Below are 17,920 nucleotides of genomic sequence, written 5' to 3' on the forward strand. Positions count from 1 at the left end.
AACCTGCCAGCTCAGGTGTATTGGCTGGCGCCTTAGCCGCTTGAGCCATAGGCACCAAGCCGAGTCTGCTTTTTTATTGTCATTCTAGTCAGTGATTATTCCTGCCAGTGGTTCCTAGTCTGGCCAGTGAGTGGAGGACTGTAATTACTTTGTAATACAGTCTATACTTGAGATAAAAAGCCAGATCCTCTAATGTTGTCTTCTTTCCCTTTCCATTGCCACAGTGGGTGTTACCTGTAGCAAAAGGAACTCAGGAGGGGTAGGAGCAGAGGGCCCAACTGAGGCAGAGTGGGGTGGGCAGCAGGGTTGCTGAGCTCAGTGCAAGCTCCCCACTCTGGGGCATTGATGGTTTCACCATCATGGGCCTCTTTGGGTTTAGCTCTAGGAGGCCAGGAGAGTGCTAAGGGGTCCAGCTTCAGTCTTAGCTGGGGCCTGTACAGGGTGGCAGGTAGGTAAGTGAGGTTCCCCTGTGGTAATTAAAGTAGCATGGATGCCACTAAGCCTGACAGGGCCCCAGATTCATTTTTACTGAAAAATGCAAACACGCTTTGGATTAGTAACATTACATTTTTCCTCTGACAAAAAGCAAAGGCAAAGAACTTTATGTACCATTGTCTGTAAGGGAAATAAATGGCCTGGTGGGTAACTGTCAGCAGATTTACTAAGTGAAGGTCAGAGTTTCATGAATGTTGACCCTTGGGGAGGGGGCGGGGGAGGTGAGGGTGCCATCCAGTGGCAGAACCAGCAATATTTGCTTCTGGTGTAGTTTGCCAGGGACAATATGTCGACATAATGTTCTTCCTGGAAGGGCCCCAAGCCAGGAATCACAGGTGGTGCTCTGGCCATGTGACAGGGCTGTACCTTAGGTGACCTGACATGGACCACTGGAGGCAATCAGGTCTGTCCCTGGCCTATTAGCACCTACTCTGTGTTCCCTCCCTGGGCAGGGTCCCCATACAGTGTAGCACACAGGGGAGCCCACAGTAGCAGCCTAGCTAACATCTCAGTGCATTTTATTACCACTTGGTTTGGGAAGATTGAAACCCCAGTTGCCTCTTACCCAGCTCCCTTTTCTCAGTTGTCCTCCAGGGGCCTTTGTTTGGTGCTGCTGTGAGAGATTGAATTTGAGTCATTAGAGGTAACTTCAATTAATAGCTCTGGGATAATGGCTGTGCACCAGGAGCTATATCCACAGTCATATCCATAAGAACATTAGCTTTCTGCTGATGGAGCAGGTGGAGAGCTAAGAGCATTAGGCATGCGCTTACTGAGGTGTGCACTTGTTCTCTCCCTTTAGGTTGAGTTTGGAGGCCTTAGTCAAAATTGTGGAAATGCTGCAGATTTAGCCCCCCAGAAGCAGAGGACCAAGCCATTAATTCCAGAAATGTGCTTCACCTCAACTGGCTGCAGCACAGACATCAATCTTTCTACCCCTTACCTCGAGGAGGATGGCACCAGCATTCTGGTTTCCTGCAAGAAGTGCAGCGTCCGAGTCCATGCCAGTGAGTGTCCCTCACCTTTCTGTCTTCTGTACCCTAAGCACAGGGCTGCTCACTAGAAGTCCTTGCCACATGGTGGCCTCCCAGTCCTCCATCCAGAGGTTGCTTGTGTGTTCCCGGAGAGCTTGTTGCTGATAGATTGTCATTGTTTCCAAGGGTTCATACTTGGACCAGTCATCTCTGTGCTGTCTTCTTCTTTTTCTTATTTATTTATTTTTTTTTGTAGAGACAGAGTCTCACTTTATGGCCCTCGGTAGAGTGCCATGGCATCATACAGCTCACAGCAACCTCCAACTCCTGGGCTTAAGCGATTCTCTTGCCTCAGCCTCCCGAGTAGCTGGGACTACAGGCGCCCGCCACAACGCCCGGCTATTTTTTGGTTGCAGTTCAGCCGGGGCCGGGTTTGAACCTGCCACCCTCAGTATATGGGGCCGGCGCCTTACCGACTGAGCCACAGGTGCCGCCCTTTTTCTTATTTTTTTTATAGACAGAGTCTCACTTTGTTGTCCTCAGTAGAGTGCAGTGGCGTCACAGTTCACAGCAACCTCCATCTCTTGGACTTACGCAATTCTCTTGCCTCAGCCTCCCGAGCAGCTAGGACTACAGGCGCCCACCACAACGCCCGACTGTTTTTTTGTTGCAGTTTGGCCGGGGCCGGGTTTGAACCCGCCACCCTTGGTATATGGGGCCGGTGCCCTACCCACTGAGCCACAGGCGCTGCCCCTGTGCTGTCTTCTTGGTTGCAGGTGTCAGGAGTCTGCTACTCACTAGGTGCTTATACAAGTGAATCTAAAGGTGCTTATACAAGTGAATCAGTTTTTGACTTTTTGAGACTTCGGGCCATACTGTACAGTGAGCCCTGGGGACTCAGACTCTAGAATTCAGGGGTTTCTGTAAGATTTCATTGTAGCTGTGGGGGTGGTATATGGAAAAGAATTGCTTATGTACCTTCTGACTCTGACCTCTGGGTTTAATGTGTTCATCTTGGTGTCCCTATTAGGTTGCTATGGGGTCCCCCCTACAAAGGCTTCTGAAGACTGGATGTGTTCTCGGTGTGCAGCCAATGCCCTGGAGGAGGTGAGTCCCTCACACCATTGCTGTCTTGGGGTACAATCAGGGCGAGACATACTTCTTGGTAGGGCCTGCTACGCAATGATGTCAGAGAGGATGGTGAGAATAAATCCTATGACAGTGGGAGGTTGCTGCCCAATGTGTCTGGAAGCTGCGTTTGCTCCTATGTGAAGATCAAGTAGAGTCCTTCCTGTGGAGGAGGCATAAGAGTTTGGCCATTTTTGGTCAGAGCCTCAGGAAGGGGCTCAGTTAGTTTATTTTGCAGCTTTTTGTTCATTGTACCCCTTGGAACCAGGCAATACCCTACATAAGAAGTAGTCAGAGCCTTGTAAGTGCCTCTAGTTTGAGCAGAGTATCTTTTGTGTCTTTGCTTACAGTTGTTATTAACAGTGATAGTGAAAAAGATTATGTTAAGTCAAGCAAATAGTTGGTACGCTTTAGCCCTAAGTGGCCTCCCCTTGTTATAGGGGAGTCCTGGTTTCAGGTGCTGTGTAGGTGAAGCCCCACATGCCATCATTACACTGTTTGCTTATGTCGAGTGGAGAGCAGACTGGATGTTAATGACTAGCTGGTAACACTTTCTTTCCTCTATTTTCCTGGTAGGACTGCTGTTTATGCTCATTAAGAGGAGGGGCCCTACAAAGAGCAAATGATGACAGGTAGGTTTTCTGAGCAGCATCTTGCAATAGACAGACACAGTTCTGAAGCAGCTTGCAGCAACATTGCTAGGGCAAGAGATGTTCTGAATGACTGATGAGGACTTGGGAAGCACGTTATGTGGAGCTAGAATAGCATCTCTAAAACTAATTTTTTTTTGAGCCAGAGTCTCACTGTGTTGTCCTTGGTAGAGTACCATGGCACCATAGCTCACAGCAACCTCAAACTCTTGGGCTGAAGTGATCCTCTTGCCTCACCCTCCCTGGTAGCTGGGACTATAGGCACCTGCAACAATGCCTGGATATTTTTAGAAACAGGATTTTGCTTCTGCTCAGGCTGGTCTCAAACTTCTGAACTCGAGCAATCCACCTGCCTCGGCCTCCCAGAATGCTAGGATTATAGGTGTGAGCCACCGCATCTGGCCTCCATGACTAATTTTAAAACTAGAATGCCATGGGAAGCAAAACAGTCCTAGACCTTTGCAATTCCAGTTTCCCCTCTGCAGCAGAGATGGAGTAGCATCCTCCTTTGTTGGAGGAGCTAAAAATGAACCCAGGAGAGCATGAGCCCCTCGTGGAGATGATGCAGAGACTTCGCAGGCTACATGTGAGGACATTTGTCCTGTTACAGCTGGGCTGGTCTACAGGGCTGGATGGGGCTAGGAAGCACTTCCCTCAGGGCACACTTCCTGGCTTGGAACTGCCGGGTGGAGAGAGGTGGGCATCCTCAAGGAGGATAGCAGGACAGGGAGGAGAACTCAGGCCCACCCTCTGTGGAATCAAATCTACATACAGGTGCTTCTGGGCTTCTCAGCTATCTGGAACCTCATCGTCATGGAGCTGAAACTTTGTTGTCAGTCCTGTCTTTAATTGTTCTGAGGTACAGATATAAGGTCAATGAGGTTTTTGCCCTGGAAGAGCTGGCTGTCTAATGGATACTACACATAAGGTTGGCAGAGAATGCCCTGTTGTGAAGTGAAATCCTGTGGGAACTTGCAGCATACATACCACCCAGCCTCCTGCCTCCCTGGTCCCCTCCTGGGACCCCTGTCATGTTGTTCCAGATAGATGGCTGCTCTGCTTGCTGTTTCTAGGCCTTTATAGGCACTTGGTGCCATTATGTGAGATCATTGTGTTCCTCACAACTGCAGGACAGTGTTGGTAACATCCTTCCTTATTCGGAGTGGAAGTGGCTCTGCTTGAACCTCTCACTTTCACCTTTTAATCCCCGTTCTGCCCTCCAGGGACACACAAAACAAATCTGTCCCTACTCCCGCATGCAGCCCTGCCAGGGCTGCAGACAGCTTCTGTGTGGCCCCAACATTGTCTATTGTAGGTTTTCCCATGGCCTGATTTTAAGAGCTTTCACTGCTTTAGTTGTTCTCATCTTAGTGTGTGTCATTTTCCCCAAGTGCCCAGAATTTACTTTAATCCTGGGGTCCTCAAACTACGGCCCACAGGCCACATGAGGTGGTGTGATTGTATTTGTTCCCGTTTTGTTTTTTTACTTCAAAATAAGATATGTGGAATGTGCATAGGAATTAATTTGTTCATAGTTTTTTTTTTAAACTATAGTCCAGCCCTCTAGCGGTTTGAGGGATAGTGAACTGAGCATCCTGTTTAAAAAGTTTGAGGACCTCTGCAAGTTGATCCATGGAGCACATCTTTCAGAGTAATGGGGGCTTGGATCTGACCTCCTAGTACTCTGGGAGGCTGAGGTGGGTAGATCGCCTGAGCCCAGGAATTTGAGGTTGCAGTGAGCTATGATCACACCACTGTACTCTAGGCCTGGGTGACACAGCAAAACTTTGTCTAAAGAAAAAAAGAATGCTCAAGCAAGGGATAAAGGGGACTTGAAAGAAAAGGTCATTTCGGTCTGAGGGAAAGGACTGTGCAGACACCTAGGGTGAGAGCTGTGATATAGGCAGTCTGGGGCACAGCTAAGATGTTTTCAGGAAGTACTTGGGTCCTCTGTTAAAAAGGGTCTATATAGAGTTCTAAAATGTATTCTCACTCTTTGAAACTTGCTACACAGTTAGGTGTGGCTTTGCTTATTTTGCAGTAGACTGTGAATAAGTTGTGTAAGAAGCCTGACCACCTCGGGTGTTAACCCAGGGCAATGTGATCTCGGGAACTGTTTGCATGTAATGAGTGTAGAGATACTTGTGATTCTCGTCTTCCTGGGTCCTAGGAACTTGCTGGGTGAGGAAAGACACACTGTCACCAGGCTCACATTAGAAGAGAAGGCCACAGAGCCTTGGGCCTAGAGGTGACTGAGGTAGTAACCTTTGCCTTTTGGCAGGTGGGTCCATGTTTCATGTGCTGTGGCAATTCTGGAAGCAAGGTTTGTCAACATTGCAGAAAGAAGTCCAGTGGATGTGAGCAAAATCCCCCTGCCTCGCTTCAAACTGGTAAGGAAGAAGGGACAGGCTTGTAGACTCTACATAAATACCCTACCTGTAAGTCTGTGTGGAAGAGAATAGACAATTTCTGTTTGGCCCAATATTCACCTTTACCTCTTGGTTTGGGTCAGAGTTTGTGATTCCTACCCTTAATGAGGACACCCATGGGCGGCGCCTGTGGTTCACTCGGTAGGGCGCCGGCCCCGGCTGAACTGCAACCAAAAAATAGCCGGGCGTTGTGGCGGGCGCCTGTAGTCCCAGCTACTCGGGAGGCTGAGGCAAGAGAATCGCTTAAGCCCAGGAGTTGGAGGTTGCTATGAGCTGTGTGATGCCATGGCACTCTACCAAGGGCCATAAAGTGAGACTCTGTCTCTACAAAAAAAAAAAAAAAATGAGGACACCCATAACCAGACAAATTAGAACAGGCTGTGTATATGTCATGTTTGGGAAGGAAGTTGGTTTTTGCTAATTAGGCTATGCATTTGAGATGGGGGACAGCAGAGCAGGCTTTACTGTAAGTTCCTGGAATTACTGGCTTTCTTCCTCTGTGCTGCAGAAATGCATCTTCTGTAAGAAGCGGAGGAAAAGAACTGCTGGCTGCTGTGTGCAGTGTTCTCACGGCCGTTGCCCAACTGCCTTCCATGTGAGCTGTGCCCAGGCTGCTGGCGTGATGATGCAGCCAGATGACTGGCCTTTTGTTGTCTTCATCACCTGCTTTCGGCACAAGATTCCTAATTTGGAGGTGAAGGAAGCTGCTATTATGGAATCCTCTGGACAGTTTTCAGGATCATTTTCTCTGTGTGCTCTCCATTTATTTTGTCAGCAAATATTTCCTCAAGCATTATGCTTTATGGAGAGTGCTAATGAGTAAGGGATTACGAGATGGAAGGGGTGAGGTATTATGAATTAAGATGACTCAGGTTACTCCCTTGAGAGGCAGGAAGGATGCTAATAGGATGGTGTTAGTAACTGCAATCAGGAACTGAGATGGAGCAGGGCGTTTTATAGGGGAAGAGGGGAGGGATAAAAAAAGAAAAGTACATGTGAACTTCAGGTCTTCTGGAGCATTCTGGTTGAGGGTACAGCTAGTGCTAAGACCTGGTAGAGCTTTTTCCCTGGGGAGGCAGGACCCTGGGTCACCTGAGTCTCTCCTTTGATACTTTTTTTTTTTTCCTGTGACAGAATCTTGCTCTGTAGTCTAAGCTGGAGTACAGTTCTGTCACCGTAGTTTACTGCAACGTCAAACTCCTGAGCTCAAGTGTTCTTCCTGCCTCAGCCTCCCGGGTAGCTGGGAGGACTGGTGCCCACCACCATGCCCAGCTATCTTTTCTATTTTTTTTTTCTTTTTTTGAGACCAAGCCTCAAGCTGTTGCCCTGGGTAGAGTGCTGTGGTATCACAGCCCACAGTAACCTCCAGCTCTTGGGCTTAGGCAATTCTCTTGCCTCAGCCTTCCAAGTAGCTGGGACTACAGGTGGCTGTCACAGTGCCCGGCTATTTTTTGGTTGTGGTTGTCATTGTTGTTTGGCAGGCCTGGGCTGGATTCAAACCCTCCAGCTCTGGTGTATGTGGCTGGAGCCTCAGCTGCTTGAGCCACAGGCACCGAGCCAGTCTTTTCTATTTTTTAGTAGAGGCAGGGTCTTGCTGTTGCTCAGGCTAGTCTCAAACTCCTAAGCTTAAGTGATCCTTTGGGTTGGCCTCCTAGAGTGCTAGGATTATAGGTGTAAGCCATTGTCCCTGGCCTTCTTGGATACTTCGATGTATGTCTTTGCTGTAGCATCAGTAAGTGCTATTTGGTCAGTTGTGGCAACAACAGGGAAGTCACAAGAGAGTTAAGAGAGTTTGAGGTCAGAACCAGTTATGGACTAGGAGCTAGGGAAGTTTTGTTTTGTTGTTGTTTTTTAAATTGAGACAGTCTCCCTCTGTCGCCCTTGGTAGAGTGCTGTGGCATCATAGCTTTACAGCAACCTCAAACTTGGGTTCAAGTGATTCTTTTACCTCAGCTTCCCTAGTAGCTGGGACTACAGGTGCCCACCACAATGCCTGGCTATTTTTTTTTTTTCATTTAGCAGTCCCAGGCCGGGTTTGAACCCACCAGCCCTGGTGCATGTGGCCAGAGTTCTAACCACTGAACTTAGGTGCCCAGCTGGAGCTAGGGAAGTTTTAAGTTTTGGAGAATAATATGACACTGGTTTCTTTCAGTGCCTCAGGTGGTATATGGATATCTGGGAAGGCCAATTTCAACTCCCATCTTTTCTTTCCTTTTTACTTCTACATTCCCATGCTTATCTTTCCCAGATAAAGAGGAACCAATTAATCTTGGTCTGCATGTGTGAGTAACCCAAGCCTCTGTTTTTTTCCAGCGTGCCAAGGGAGCCTTGCAGAGCATCATTGCAGGCCAGAAGGTCATTAGCAAGCATAAGAATGGGCGTTTCTACCAGTGTGAGGTGGTCAAGCTCACCACTGAGACCTTCTATGAAGTCAACTTTGATGATGGTTCCTTCAGTGATAATCTTTATCCTGAGGACATAGTGGTAATGTCTGGGAAGAGATTTTTGGGCAGTTGGAGGGGTGGAGGAAGGATGTTTCTGGGTTTGGTAGACTGGCTGTAGGTCTGCCTGCCTTTTCTTCGAAGTCCCATGGTCCCATCGGTTAATCCCCAAACAGAAAGCATTTGTGCCACTAAGTCCCCTGTTTTCCCTAAAAGTTTGGGTGAGTCAACATTTTCTGTAATTCTTTGAAACAGGCATATATACTGTAAGGGGTTCTAGCGCAGTGGAAAAGCTCAGGCTTTGGTCAAACCCACCTGCCAATATCAGCTTCACTGTTTAGTAGCTGGGTAATGTTCAAAAGTATCTAACTTTCTCTTCTACCAGGCCCTCTTTGGAAGTGTATGGATTCTGCTTTTGTCTCTTCAGTTGAGGACTTTGGGACTAAGTCCTTGGGGACACTTCTGGCCTGCTTATGTCATCAACACCTTGAGATTGTAGACATACTGCCTGAACCCAATCCTAGGTTTCCTGGCTCAGTGTTCACAACTTAGTTCAGGTTTCCCCTACCCCAGCCCTGCCTCTTCATGTGGTAGACTAAGCACCGAGGTGGAGAAGAATGAAACCATTTCTTCCTTTAACAGATTCAGTATTTCCCATGTTTATACCACATTAGCAACCTATTTGCTAAAAGCATATTCATTAGTTACAAGGTAGATCTTTATTGAGGATGATATTAATAGTGTTTGTATCAGGAGTACAGCTCTGATTTATTAAGGTTTTATAGTATGCTGGGCACAGTGATAAGTGCTATATGTCAAGAATCTCTTTTCCACTTCTCATACCAACTCTGAGAAGTAGGTGGTATTATCTCTATGGAACAGTGATCTTAGGGATCCCTTTTTCAGAAGTTATTGAAGACCCCAAAGAGTGTGTGTTTTTGTGGATTATATTTATCAGTATTTACTTTTAGAAATTAAAACAGGCTAATTTAAAATAATCCATTTTTAAAATAAAAAGTAACTTCTGAAACAAATAACGAGAAGAATGCCATTTTCTATAATTTTGCATATCTCTTTTATGTCATTTCTTGATTTAATCTATTCTAATATATTGTTTTGGTTAAACTGTAAGAAGAAAATTCAGCCTCACACTGATATGTAATTGGAATGGGGAGAAGTATTTTCACAGCCTTTCAGATAATTGTGATTATTCTCCTCTGATACTCCATCTAAAGTCAACAAGTGGCAGTTTCTTAGAAGTTAGTTGCAGTGTGGAATCTGAAAGCATGTCAGTGAACTTTTCATACTGTGTTACATTAAAATCCATCAATCTGCCTTATACATAGAATGGATTTTCCACTTATGCATGATTTTATAACATCATACATTGGTCATTTAGAAAATCTTCATGCATTGGACACCCCATTTGTATCACTAATCTCATCCAAAAACTTAAGAGATTTTGGAAAGCTTCAAGCTCACGGTGGTGAATGCAACTTTTTCTCAAATTCCAATTTTGGCTTTAAAGTATGAATTTTATATTGGCAGTAGATACTTACTCTTGTTTTCCTTGAAGTGAGAAGCTTTACTTCATTTTCGAGAAGTTCCAAATCCCCAAGTCTTAAGTAACCATAGTTAGTCATTTCTTTCAAATAAAAACTGTTGTTCCATGTTAAAAGAAGCTAGTGTACTCACAACTCAAACTGTTACACGGGTGTTTTTCCTCTCAAGACAAGCACCATACCTTGGTCTGTAGCCAGAGTTGTCTTATCAGTCAATACTTACACGTGTACTTAGTGATTAATATTTAACAAAATTAATAACCTTTCCTGCTCCATTAAGGGACATTGTTATGTGAAACTGGGTTTTTGCCGCCCCCCCACCCCCCCAAATTGTGAGTGCAAATGGTGAAAATGCAGTAACAATAAGCAGAACTTGGGGCCAGTGCTTTTATTTCTGCTCAGGTGCCAGCTTTTGAACCCATCATAGATTTGGTTCCAGCACTACAGATCTGCACAATGAAAAAGCCTAGTGTTTGGCTCGGCACTTGTAGCACAGTGGTTACGGTACTAGGGTAGTGGGTTCAAACCTGGCCTGGGCCAGCTAAACAACAGTGACAGCTGCAACAAAAAATAGCCAGGCATTGTGGTGGTCCCAGCTACTTGGGAGGCTGAGTCAAGAGAACTGCTTGAGCCCACGAGTTTGAGGTTGCTGTGAGCTGTGATGCACTCTACTGAGAGCGACATAGTGAGACTCAGTCTCAAAAAAAAAAAGAAAGAAAAACCCTAGTTTTTTAACATTATGAAAATAGTCTTGGCCTCACATGCTTCCTAAAAGTGCCTCAGGAACCCTTCAGAGGTTCCTGGTCTACTGTTTGAGAACTGCTATTATAAGATGTAGAACTGAATTGCAGAGAACCTAAGTAATTTTTTTGTTGTTGTTGTTAAGACAAGAGTCCCACCCTATGTCCCTGAGCAGAGTGCAGTGGGCGTGGTAGCTCATTGCAACCTCAGACTCCCGAAGCCTCTGCTGCCTCAGCCTCTGGAAGCCGCTGGGATTATAGGCACTCACCCCAACGCCTGGCTGGGTTTTTCCATTTTTTTCATGAGTCCGGATCTCACTGTCGCTCAGGCGAGTCTTGAACTCCTGAGCTCAAGCAATTTTCCCTCGTCAGCCTCCCACATTGCTGGGATTACAGGCGTGAGCCACCGCGCCCGGCAAAGAACCTAAGTGATTTATTAAAGGTCACATTTTGGCTAGCTAAAACTTCTATCAGATTTGGAGGGGGGCTGTAGTTTCACCTTAATTGTTAGATTGATACAAAATATATTTATATTTCTTGATCACCTACTTAGGAAATGAACAGTTCTATACACTATAGAACTGTTTTTGCTCAATAAATGAACTGGCACATGGGAAGAGAGGACAGGACAGACCTTTTCTAGCTCTTGTCATGTTGTGTAAGAGCATTGTGAACATCCACATCTTTTTAGACTTACTGTCCTCCCCCATGTGTACTTTCCTAAGCCATACCCTTAAGGACCCTTTTACAATCTACCCATCAGACCTTTCATTCAACCAGCGTGCACGTATGTTGACTTCACACTACATACATAAACCCTTTGCTAAGGTGAGGACTCACGATAGGATACCTACCCACTTCTGGAAGGAGTAGAAGTTATAAAGTCCTTTGCCAAATCCCATGGTAGGCGATATTTTCTTTTCATACCTTTCCTATGAAGAACACATTTTGAGTATTGTAGCATTTCTGTGTGGCAGAGCCCTGGGAACCCTTAGAGGAAGTGTTGAGGGAATGCAAGAAGGACTCTAGATTATGGGACCTATCTCTATGTATTAGTAAATTTTTATAGCAGTTCTTTTTTTTCACCTAGAAGCAGCAGGGGATGGAGATGTGGGGCAGGCTTTGACTTAGCAAGTGAGTTTTTATTGCATCTTTCAGGCCAGAGAGAGCTGTTTTGCTTGGAGTATTGGGCAGGAATTTTCTCCTGGTTCATTCTTCCCTGAGTAGATGGCAGTTATCATTGTGCTGAAATGGATTTTCTTTCATTCTCCTTCCTTGTTGTTTCCTCAGAGCCAGGACTGTCTCCAGTTGGGTCCTCCTGCTGAAGGGGAAGTGGTCCAAGTAAGATGGACAGATGGCCAAGTCTATGGAGCCAAGTTTGTGGCCTCCCACCCCATCCAGATGTACCAGGTAGCCACAGGTTCTTGTGAGGTAGTTGGGGGTATGTAATTAATTCATTGCAGCCTGTTGGGCCAGAGCCGAGTCTGCTCTTGGGAGAACTTTGCTGCAGGGAATTGCCATGGTACATGGTAAAGATTTCCTAGCCAAAGGTCTTTGCTTCCTTGGTAGGTGGAGTTTGAGGATGGCTCACAGCTTGTAGTTAAGAGAGACGATGTATATACTCTGGATGAAGAGCTTCCCAAGAGAGTCAAGTCTAGACTGGTGAGTGTATGTTTTCTCTGTGCCCTTGGTTCCTTTCTTGGAGGGAGGGAACAAGGCAAGGATGTGTCCCTTTGTGTTTTTCTTGGAGTAGGTGACCATAAAGTGATTCTTTGGCTTGCTTATTCTCCCATAGTCGGTAGCCTCAGACATGCGCTTCAATGAGATTTTCACAGAGAAAGAGGTTAAGCAAGAAAAGAAACGGCAACGAGTTATCAACTCAAGATACCGGGAAGATTATATTGAGCCTGCACTATACCGGGCCATCATGGAGTAGGTGCTTCCAGGGTCCAACAGATTCCCAGCCATCAAGGCAAGCGCACTCTGGGGTTCCACAGCACAGCAGACATTTGGAACTCTGAAGTCTCTAAAAGTGAAGTTGTAAAAAGAAAAGGAATGAAATAACTGACCCCATCATCTTCTTACCCCATCCTCATCGCATTCTGCCATAGTGAAAGGACAAGCCATTTTTGGACACATGACAGCAACTGAGGGGCTGAGCACTGGAATCCTGTGGCTACCCTAGCCCCAGTCTATAAAAGGGGTCTGCTGTGCTGGCCGGACTGATCGCCCTGTTCCTGGTCTAGGACTTAGCTTCCTAACAGTCACCTGTACCGACTGGGCAGAGATGCTGGTGCCTGTCCCCATGCTCACTTTTGTATTTATGTGTGTTGTGTGCATGTGTGAGTGCGTGCGTGTATGTTTGGTCTGGACCAGCTTTTGCCAGCCCCTGGCCTTTACTTTCTTCCTTGCCTATGCGGGGCAACCAAAATGTGAAATCTGCCCTCAGCTAAGCTGAGTAAAGGCCCCTGGGGCTTGGCTGGTGGTAGGTATGGCAAGTGTCCAGGTCTGGAACAGCCTCAGGAAAGTGCTGGCAGAGCTGCAGTGTTGAGATGCTAAGGAGTTGATGCCATCTCTGTCTTCCTTTGAAGAGCACATAGGGCTAAGATAGGTGTGTGCCACAACACTAGGCACAGAGCCCCTGTGGCACAGTATTAGCCGGTTTGGGTGGGGATTACCCTGAAGTGGGGATTTTAATGATGGTAGCAGGCAGAGCCTGGTAGGTGATTCTATCAACAGGATATTGTAATTATGCCAGTGGCTGGGAGGGTTAGGTTGAAATAACTGGGGAGGCCCACTAGTGGGGGAGGGAGCTGATTTGGGGGTGGGGGTGGGACTAGAGGGCAACACTGAAGGGGTTAAACAGGTTTTTGCTCCTCATGAATTTGTTTGCTTGGCCCAGGATTGCAGGGCTTCACACCTATACCTGGTGTATACAAGAATCAAATGTATAATACTTACCCCTTTTTTGTTACTTATGAACGCTATAAACCAAATTATTTTGAAAACTGGTGCATTATCTTGTCCTTAGCAATAAAATTTGTTGAGCAGAGGATTGGCTGTCTCTGCCCTAACGAGGTCAAGTAGTAGCCCAGGGTCAGGCTGTGGGTGTATCTAGGGTTTCAGACTCTGGGACAGGGCTGCATATTTTACAAATCTGTAAGGTAGGATGTTCAAAGCTGTTACAAAGAGATGGGTCTCTTGTGAAGCTCTTTTTTTTTTTTTTTTTTTTTTTTTAAGCATTACTGATTCTCAATTTTAATTTGTTAAGCTCTTTTTTAGGCAAAGCATGGTGGGACCTAATGGAGCAAGGACATTTCTGGCTATGGGCACCTCTGCATTGCATCCCCTGCCTGAGAGATGGGCAGGAGGTTAATAGAAGAAGCACTATAGACTGCTGAATCCTCTCAACAGAGTCTGATCTGTTGTTTGATGTATTTTCTTTGGCTGAGGTCCATGCCAGCATCTGTGTTCTTTTTTTTTTTATTTATTTATTTTTTTTTTGTAGAGACAGAGTCTCACTTTATGGCCCTCGGTAGAGTGCCATGGCCTCACACAGCTCACAGCAACCTCCAACTCCTGGGCTTAAGCGATTTCTCTTGCCTCAGCCTCCCGAGTAGCTGGGACTACAGGCGCCCGCCACAACGCCCGGCTATTTTTTGTTTGCAGTTTGGCCGGGGCCGGGTTTGAACCCGCCACCCTCAGTATATGGGGCCGGCGCCTTACCGACTGAGCCACAGGCGCCGCCCAGCATCTGTGTTCTATACAAATTTTGGAACCAGTTTCAAGGAGGGAGTGCATTTTAGGTGCTTGAAGAACAAGGGACTCAGCCCCCAGAGGGGTCCTGAAGCTGTTCAGAACTGTCTGAGGTTGGTGAGAAGCTTCCCTGGAGAGAGACCCACCCAGTTCTTTTCACCTGGGCCCCTGAAGTTGAAAAGGGGCCCAAGGATGGGAGCCACAGGCAGAGAGGGGGCAATGACTAGGGGCAGGACTTGGGTATAGCAGACCTGTTCCAGCTGGCTGTTGGATAGCTAGATACTCTTGTATGGTTCTGTCCTGGTGCAAGACAGGCTTGGGTCAGCTCAGCTTCCCTCACTGCTTCCTTGTGGCCCCACATCAGAAGGGAGTTGCTCTTTGGTATCTTATTGTGGGAAAAGGGGAAAGGAACAGATTTCAGAGATGCTTTTATATGCCATGTCTCTCCTAGGGCCAAGAAAGTAAGTTTGACCTCTTTGCCCTGCACGGAAATTCCCAAGAGGCTAGGCAGTCAGGCTTTAGTGGATTGGTGATTGAACCCCTGGAGGACACATCTTTGGAGCATTTCCCCAGTCTTTCTCCACAGATCTCAGACCTTCCTGTCTCTCTCAATGGCCCCAGTGTTCCCAACCTTGCTGAAGGACCTGCAAATTACATGCCTGCTCTAATCCCAGCTGGCCGTTTTTCAAGGAACTTTGCACTTTTCATTTTGGTCAAAGTAATAACCCTGAGGAAATCGAAACTCAGAGGGTATGGGCCTTTCCCAAATCTCACAAAGCCGTACTTCTCTCCCCAACTGGCTGCCTGTGCCGCCAGGTTCGGTCTTTAGAAGTCTGACTCCAGCCAAAGGCCATGCATCTGCCGACCAGCCTCCTCCTAGAAACTTTTTGGCGGGAGAAAACTGCCTTACCTTAGCAAGGTAGGGTCTTTGTACTTGAATCCTAGGATAACAGTTGTTTACTCTGACCTCTCCAAGTAATTAAGTTTAAAATTGTGCTCCAGGCGGATGATGTCTGAGCTCAGCTGCGAGAATGAGAGTGGGGTGGAAGAGAGCTGCGGAGCTTATGTGGGCCAGGGGGGCCATGTGCCCGTTCTGAGCACACTTAAGAGGCCCTGCAGTTAATGCGCAGTAACAGCCTGGACCTCCGCGCCCTTACCCGATAGGATGGGGCAAGGCCCACGGAGGTCCAAATCCTTGGACATCAGGGAGTGGGCTGGTGGAGCTCACGACACAAGAGTATGATGAGGTGTCCGTCAGCGTGTAGTGACCATGACCACTCTGCATTTTGAGCTCCCGCACTGGCGAGGAAACAGGCACTTGGGTCCTCGTGGTTGCCGATCAGATCTTGCCCTCTGTGCCGCGGAGGCCGGGGATGGAGGATTCCTAGATGGTCAGGCGTGCACTGGTAGGGGTGCAAGGTAGGCAGGGCAGGCTCTGTCCGCGGAGCCTCACGCCACCTCAGAGCCAATAGCCCACGTTCCCAGGGCGTGCGGACAAGGGAACTCGCGGCTCTTGCGCTCTCTGGGCCGCCCGGGCACGCGCCCGCCCGCCCACCGGGGCAGCGTGGCTCCGAATTGGCTAGCCCGGCGCCCCGCCCTGCTCCTGCGCACCCATTGGTCGCGGCTGCCCGACCTGGTCGCGGCCGCGCGCCCCTCCCGCAGCTGCGTCTCCACTATGGCGGCGCCCATGAAGCCCACCGCGTCGTGGGCGCCCGTCGGGGTTCCCCGCGGCTGTAGCCGCCGCCTACGTCGTCGCCTCCGCCTTCCCGCCTCGCGTGGGACCAGGTGCCGCCTCCACCCTGTCTCCCTCTCCGCTGCGGTAAGGGCCTGCCCGGTGCGCTTCGGGGCGTGACGGCACACCGCAGCTAAAGGTCGCCGCGCTGCCCCGCCCCCCACCCCCCTGCTGGTTGTGGTCTCTGGGCCCGGAGGAGCACGAAGCCTGTACGCTGGTGCTGGGGAAGGAAGGGTCGGGGTACAGGCCAATTGACCCATGGGCTGGGAGCCCAATCACTGGATGATCTCGGCTGGGTAGGGGGTTGCTAGCCCTGGGGGCAAAAATGGGCCGAACTCGGGTCTAGCGGTTTGAGGTCATCTCCGAGCGAGACCCCCGCAGCGCTGCGCACCTTGGTTCAAGGCTAGGACGCTGTCATTTAAGCCCCGCTATGGCAAGAGGAAGGAGAAGTACAGGGAAAGGCTGAGCAGGAGTCAACAGTGTCATGGTTGTCATTGCTTATTGCTCTTTTTGGGGCCAGATGTTCTAAGGGACCGGCTCAATTTCATTGGCAAAGTACGCCTTTCTTGCTTCCTTTCCATCTGGCACTTTCACCTCTTGTCTTCTCGATGACTTTGCTTGCAAGAGGAGGTGAGGAAAGCAGGTTTGGTTAGGAGTGTTCAACGAATATTTTTACAAAGTTGCTCATTTTTATGATTCTTCAATAAGCCTCATTTTTGTGTATCTCTACATGTGAGGGAATGAAACGTTGAGAACTGAATCATTGTAATTAACTGAAGGAGGAACTAATGAAGGCAGCTGTTATTCCAGAAAGCAAAATATACAAAGGTTTATGTGGATGTACTTTGAATTATCTATACTATAAGTAGTTGGACATGAAGGTAGAAGACAACACCTGGTTACTGAAAGTAAAACGGTCCTTATGACAAATTAGGTTGTTTCTTAGTCAGAATCATTTTGGGGCTGGATGCAGTGGCTGGAGGTTGTAATCCTGGCACTTTGGAAGGCCCAAGGCCGGAGGATGCTTGAGGCCAGGAGTTCAAGAATATCTTGAGCAACATAGCCAGACCTCATCTCTACAAAAAATGGAAAGATAAGCGGAGGATCTTGGCACATACCTGTAGTCCTACCTACTTGGGAGGCTGAGGCAGGAGGATTACTTGAGCCCAGGAGTGAAGTTTCTGTGAGCTATGCATCTGCCACTGCACTCTAGCCCTGGCAACAGAGGGAGACTTCATTGTGGCGGGTGCCTGTGGTCCCGGCTACTTGGAAGACTGAGGCAAGAGAATCGCTTAAGCTCAGGAGTTTGAGGTTTCTGTGAGCTGTGATGCCATGGCACTCTATCAAGGGTGACATAGTGACCCTCTGTCTCAAAAAAAAAAAAAAGAAAGAAAGAAAAGAAAACCCACAACATTTTGGAGTGACAATTGCTAAACTATTTGGTGTACTTTAAATCAACAGGATTAAAGGAAGCTGATACAAAAATTTATGACCAAATAGTATTTTTAAATAATCTTAGGTAACAACAGATTCTAAGAGTAGGGGATTCTTAAGGGGATATTTTGAAGTATTAAGTTGTGAATGAATCTCTCCATTTCACATGTCTAAATGTGTAGTAAAGTAAATTATTAATGATGAAACAATATGTTCATAGTGTTAGAGACTAATCAACTTTGGATCAATCAATACAGTAACTACTAAGTACGTATTTTGTGCAAGGCATTGACTGAGGAGGAGCTTAAAACCATTTCAGATACAAAATTTGTTTTAATGGGCCTATAATATAGTGGTGGGAGTAAAGCACACACATGGAAATGGTAACTGATGATATGGTCTCCAGAATTCCAAGGTAGTAGGTACTGTCAGAAATTAGGAAAAGGAGAAATCCATGTGTTTAAGTAAGGTTTCACAGAGAAGCTGAGTTGAGCCATGAAGACTGGGTAGACCTGGCTGGCTGAAGAGGAAGGAAAAGTGAGCAGATGAGAAAGTGAGGATGGTAGAAGCACAGGAGGA

The 17,920-nt window shown here is 47.4% G+C and overlaps 2 protein-coding genes across 10 annotated transcripts in view; both read left to right on the plus strand.

Moving 5' to 3' along the window:
- KDM4A (lysine demethylase 4A) overlaps positions 1–13,427 on the plus strand; it is a 57,531-nt gene extending 44,104 nt beyond the window's left edge. For 2 of the 3 annotated variants that reach the window (XM_053575915.1, XM_053575914.1), the window contains exons 14-22: positions 1,298–1,502; positions 2,500–2,576; positions 3,174–3,229; positions 5,529–5,685; positions 6,185–6,370; positions 7,990–8,160; positions 11,710–11,829; positions 11,989–12,081; positions 12,215–13,427. In XM_053575915.1, the coding sequence (XP_053431890.1) occupies positions 1,298–1,502; positions 2,500–2,576; positions 3,174–3,229; positions 5,529–5,685; positions 6,185–6,370; positions 7,990–8,160; positions 11,710–11,829; positions 11,989–12,081; positions 12,215–12,355 (1,206 nt within the window). In that variant the 3' untranslated portion in view covers positions 12,356–13,427. The remainder of the gene's footprint in view (positions 1–1,297; positions 1,503–2,499; positions 2,577–3,173; positions 3,230–5,528; positions 5,686–6,184; positions 6,371–7,989; positions 8,161–11,709; positions 11,830–11,988; positions 12,082–12,214) is intronic. The other variant, XM_053575916.1, reaches the window with a different exon arrangement.
- Positions 13,428–14,551: 1,124 nt separating this feature from the next.
- The window catches only part of ST3GAL3 (ST3 beta-galactoside alpha-2,3-sialyltransferase 3), a 274,394-nt gene continuing 271,025 nt past the window's right edge, over positions 14,552–17,920 (plus strand). For 3 of the 7 annotated variants that reach the window (XM_053575924.1, XM_053575923.1, XM_053575925.1), the window contains exon 1: positions 15,836–15,994. The gene's annotated coding sequence lies outside the window, so the exon portion shown is untranslated. Of the gene's footprint in view, positions 15,095–15,806; positions 15,995–17,920 lie in introns of those variants that run through there. The other 4 variants (XM_053575919.1, XM_053575926.1, XM_053575920.1 and 1 more) reach the window with 3 other exon arrangements.

The sequence above is a fragment of the Nycticebus coucang genome, chromosome 22 (assembly GCF_027406575.1).
Source record: "Nycticebus coucang isolate mNycCou1 chromosome 22, mNycCou1.pri, whole genome shotgun sequence".
In the NCBI taxonomy this organism is placed as follows: domain Eukaryota; kingdom Metazoa; phylum Chordata; class Mammalia; order Primates; family Lorisidae; genus Nycticebus; species Nycticebus coucang.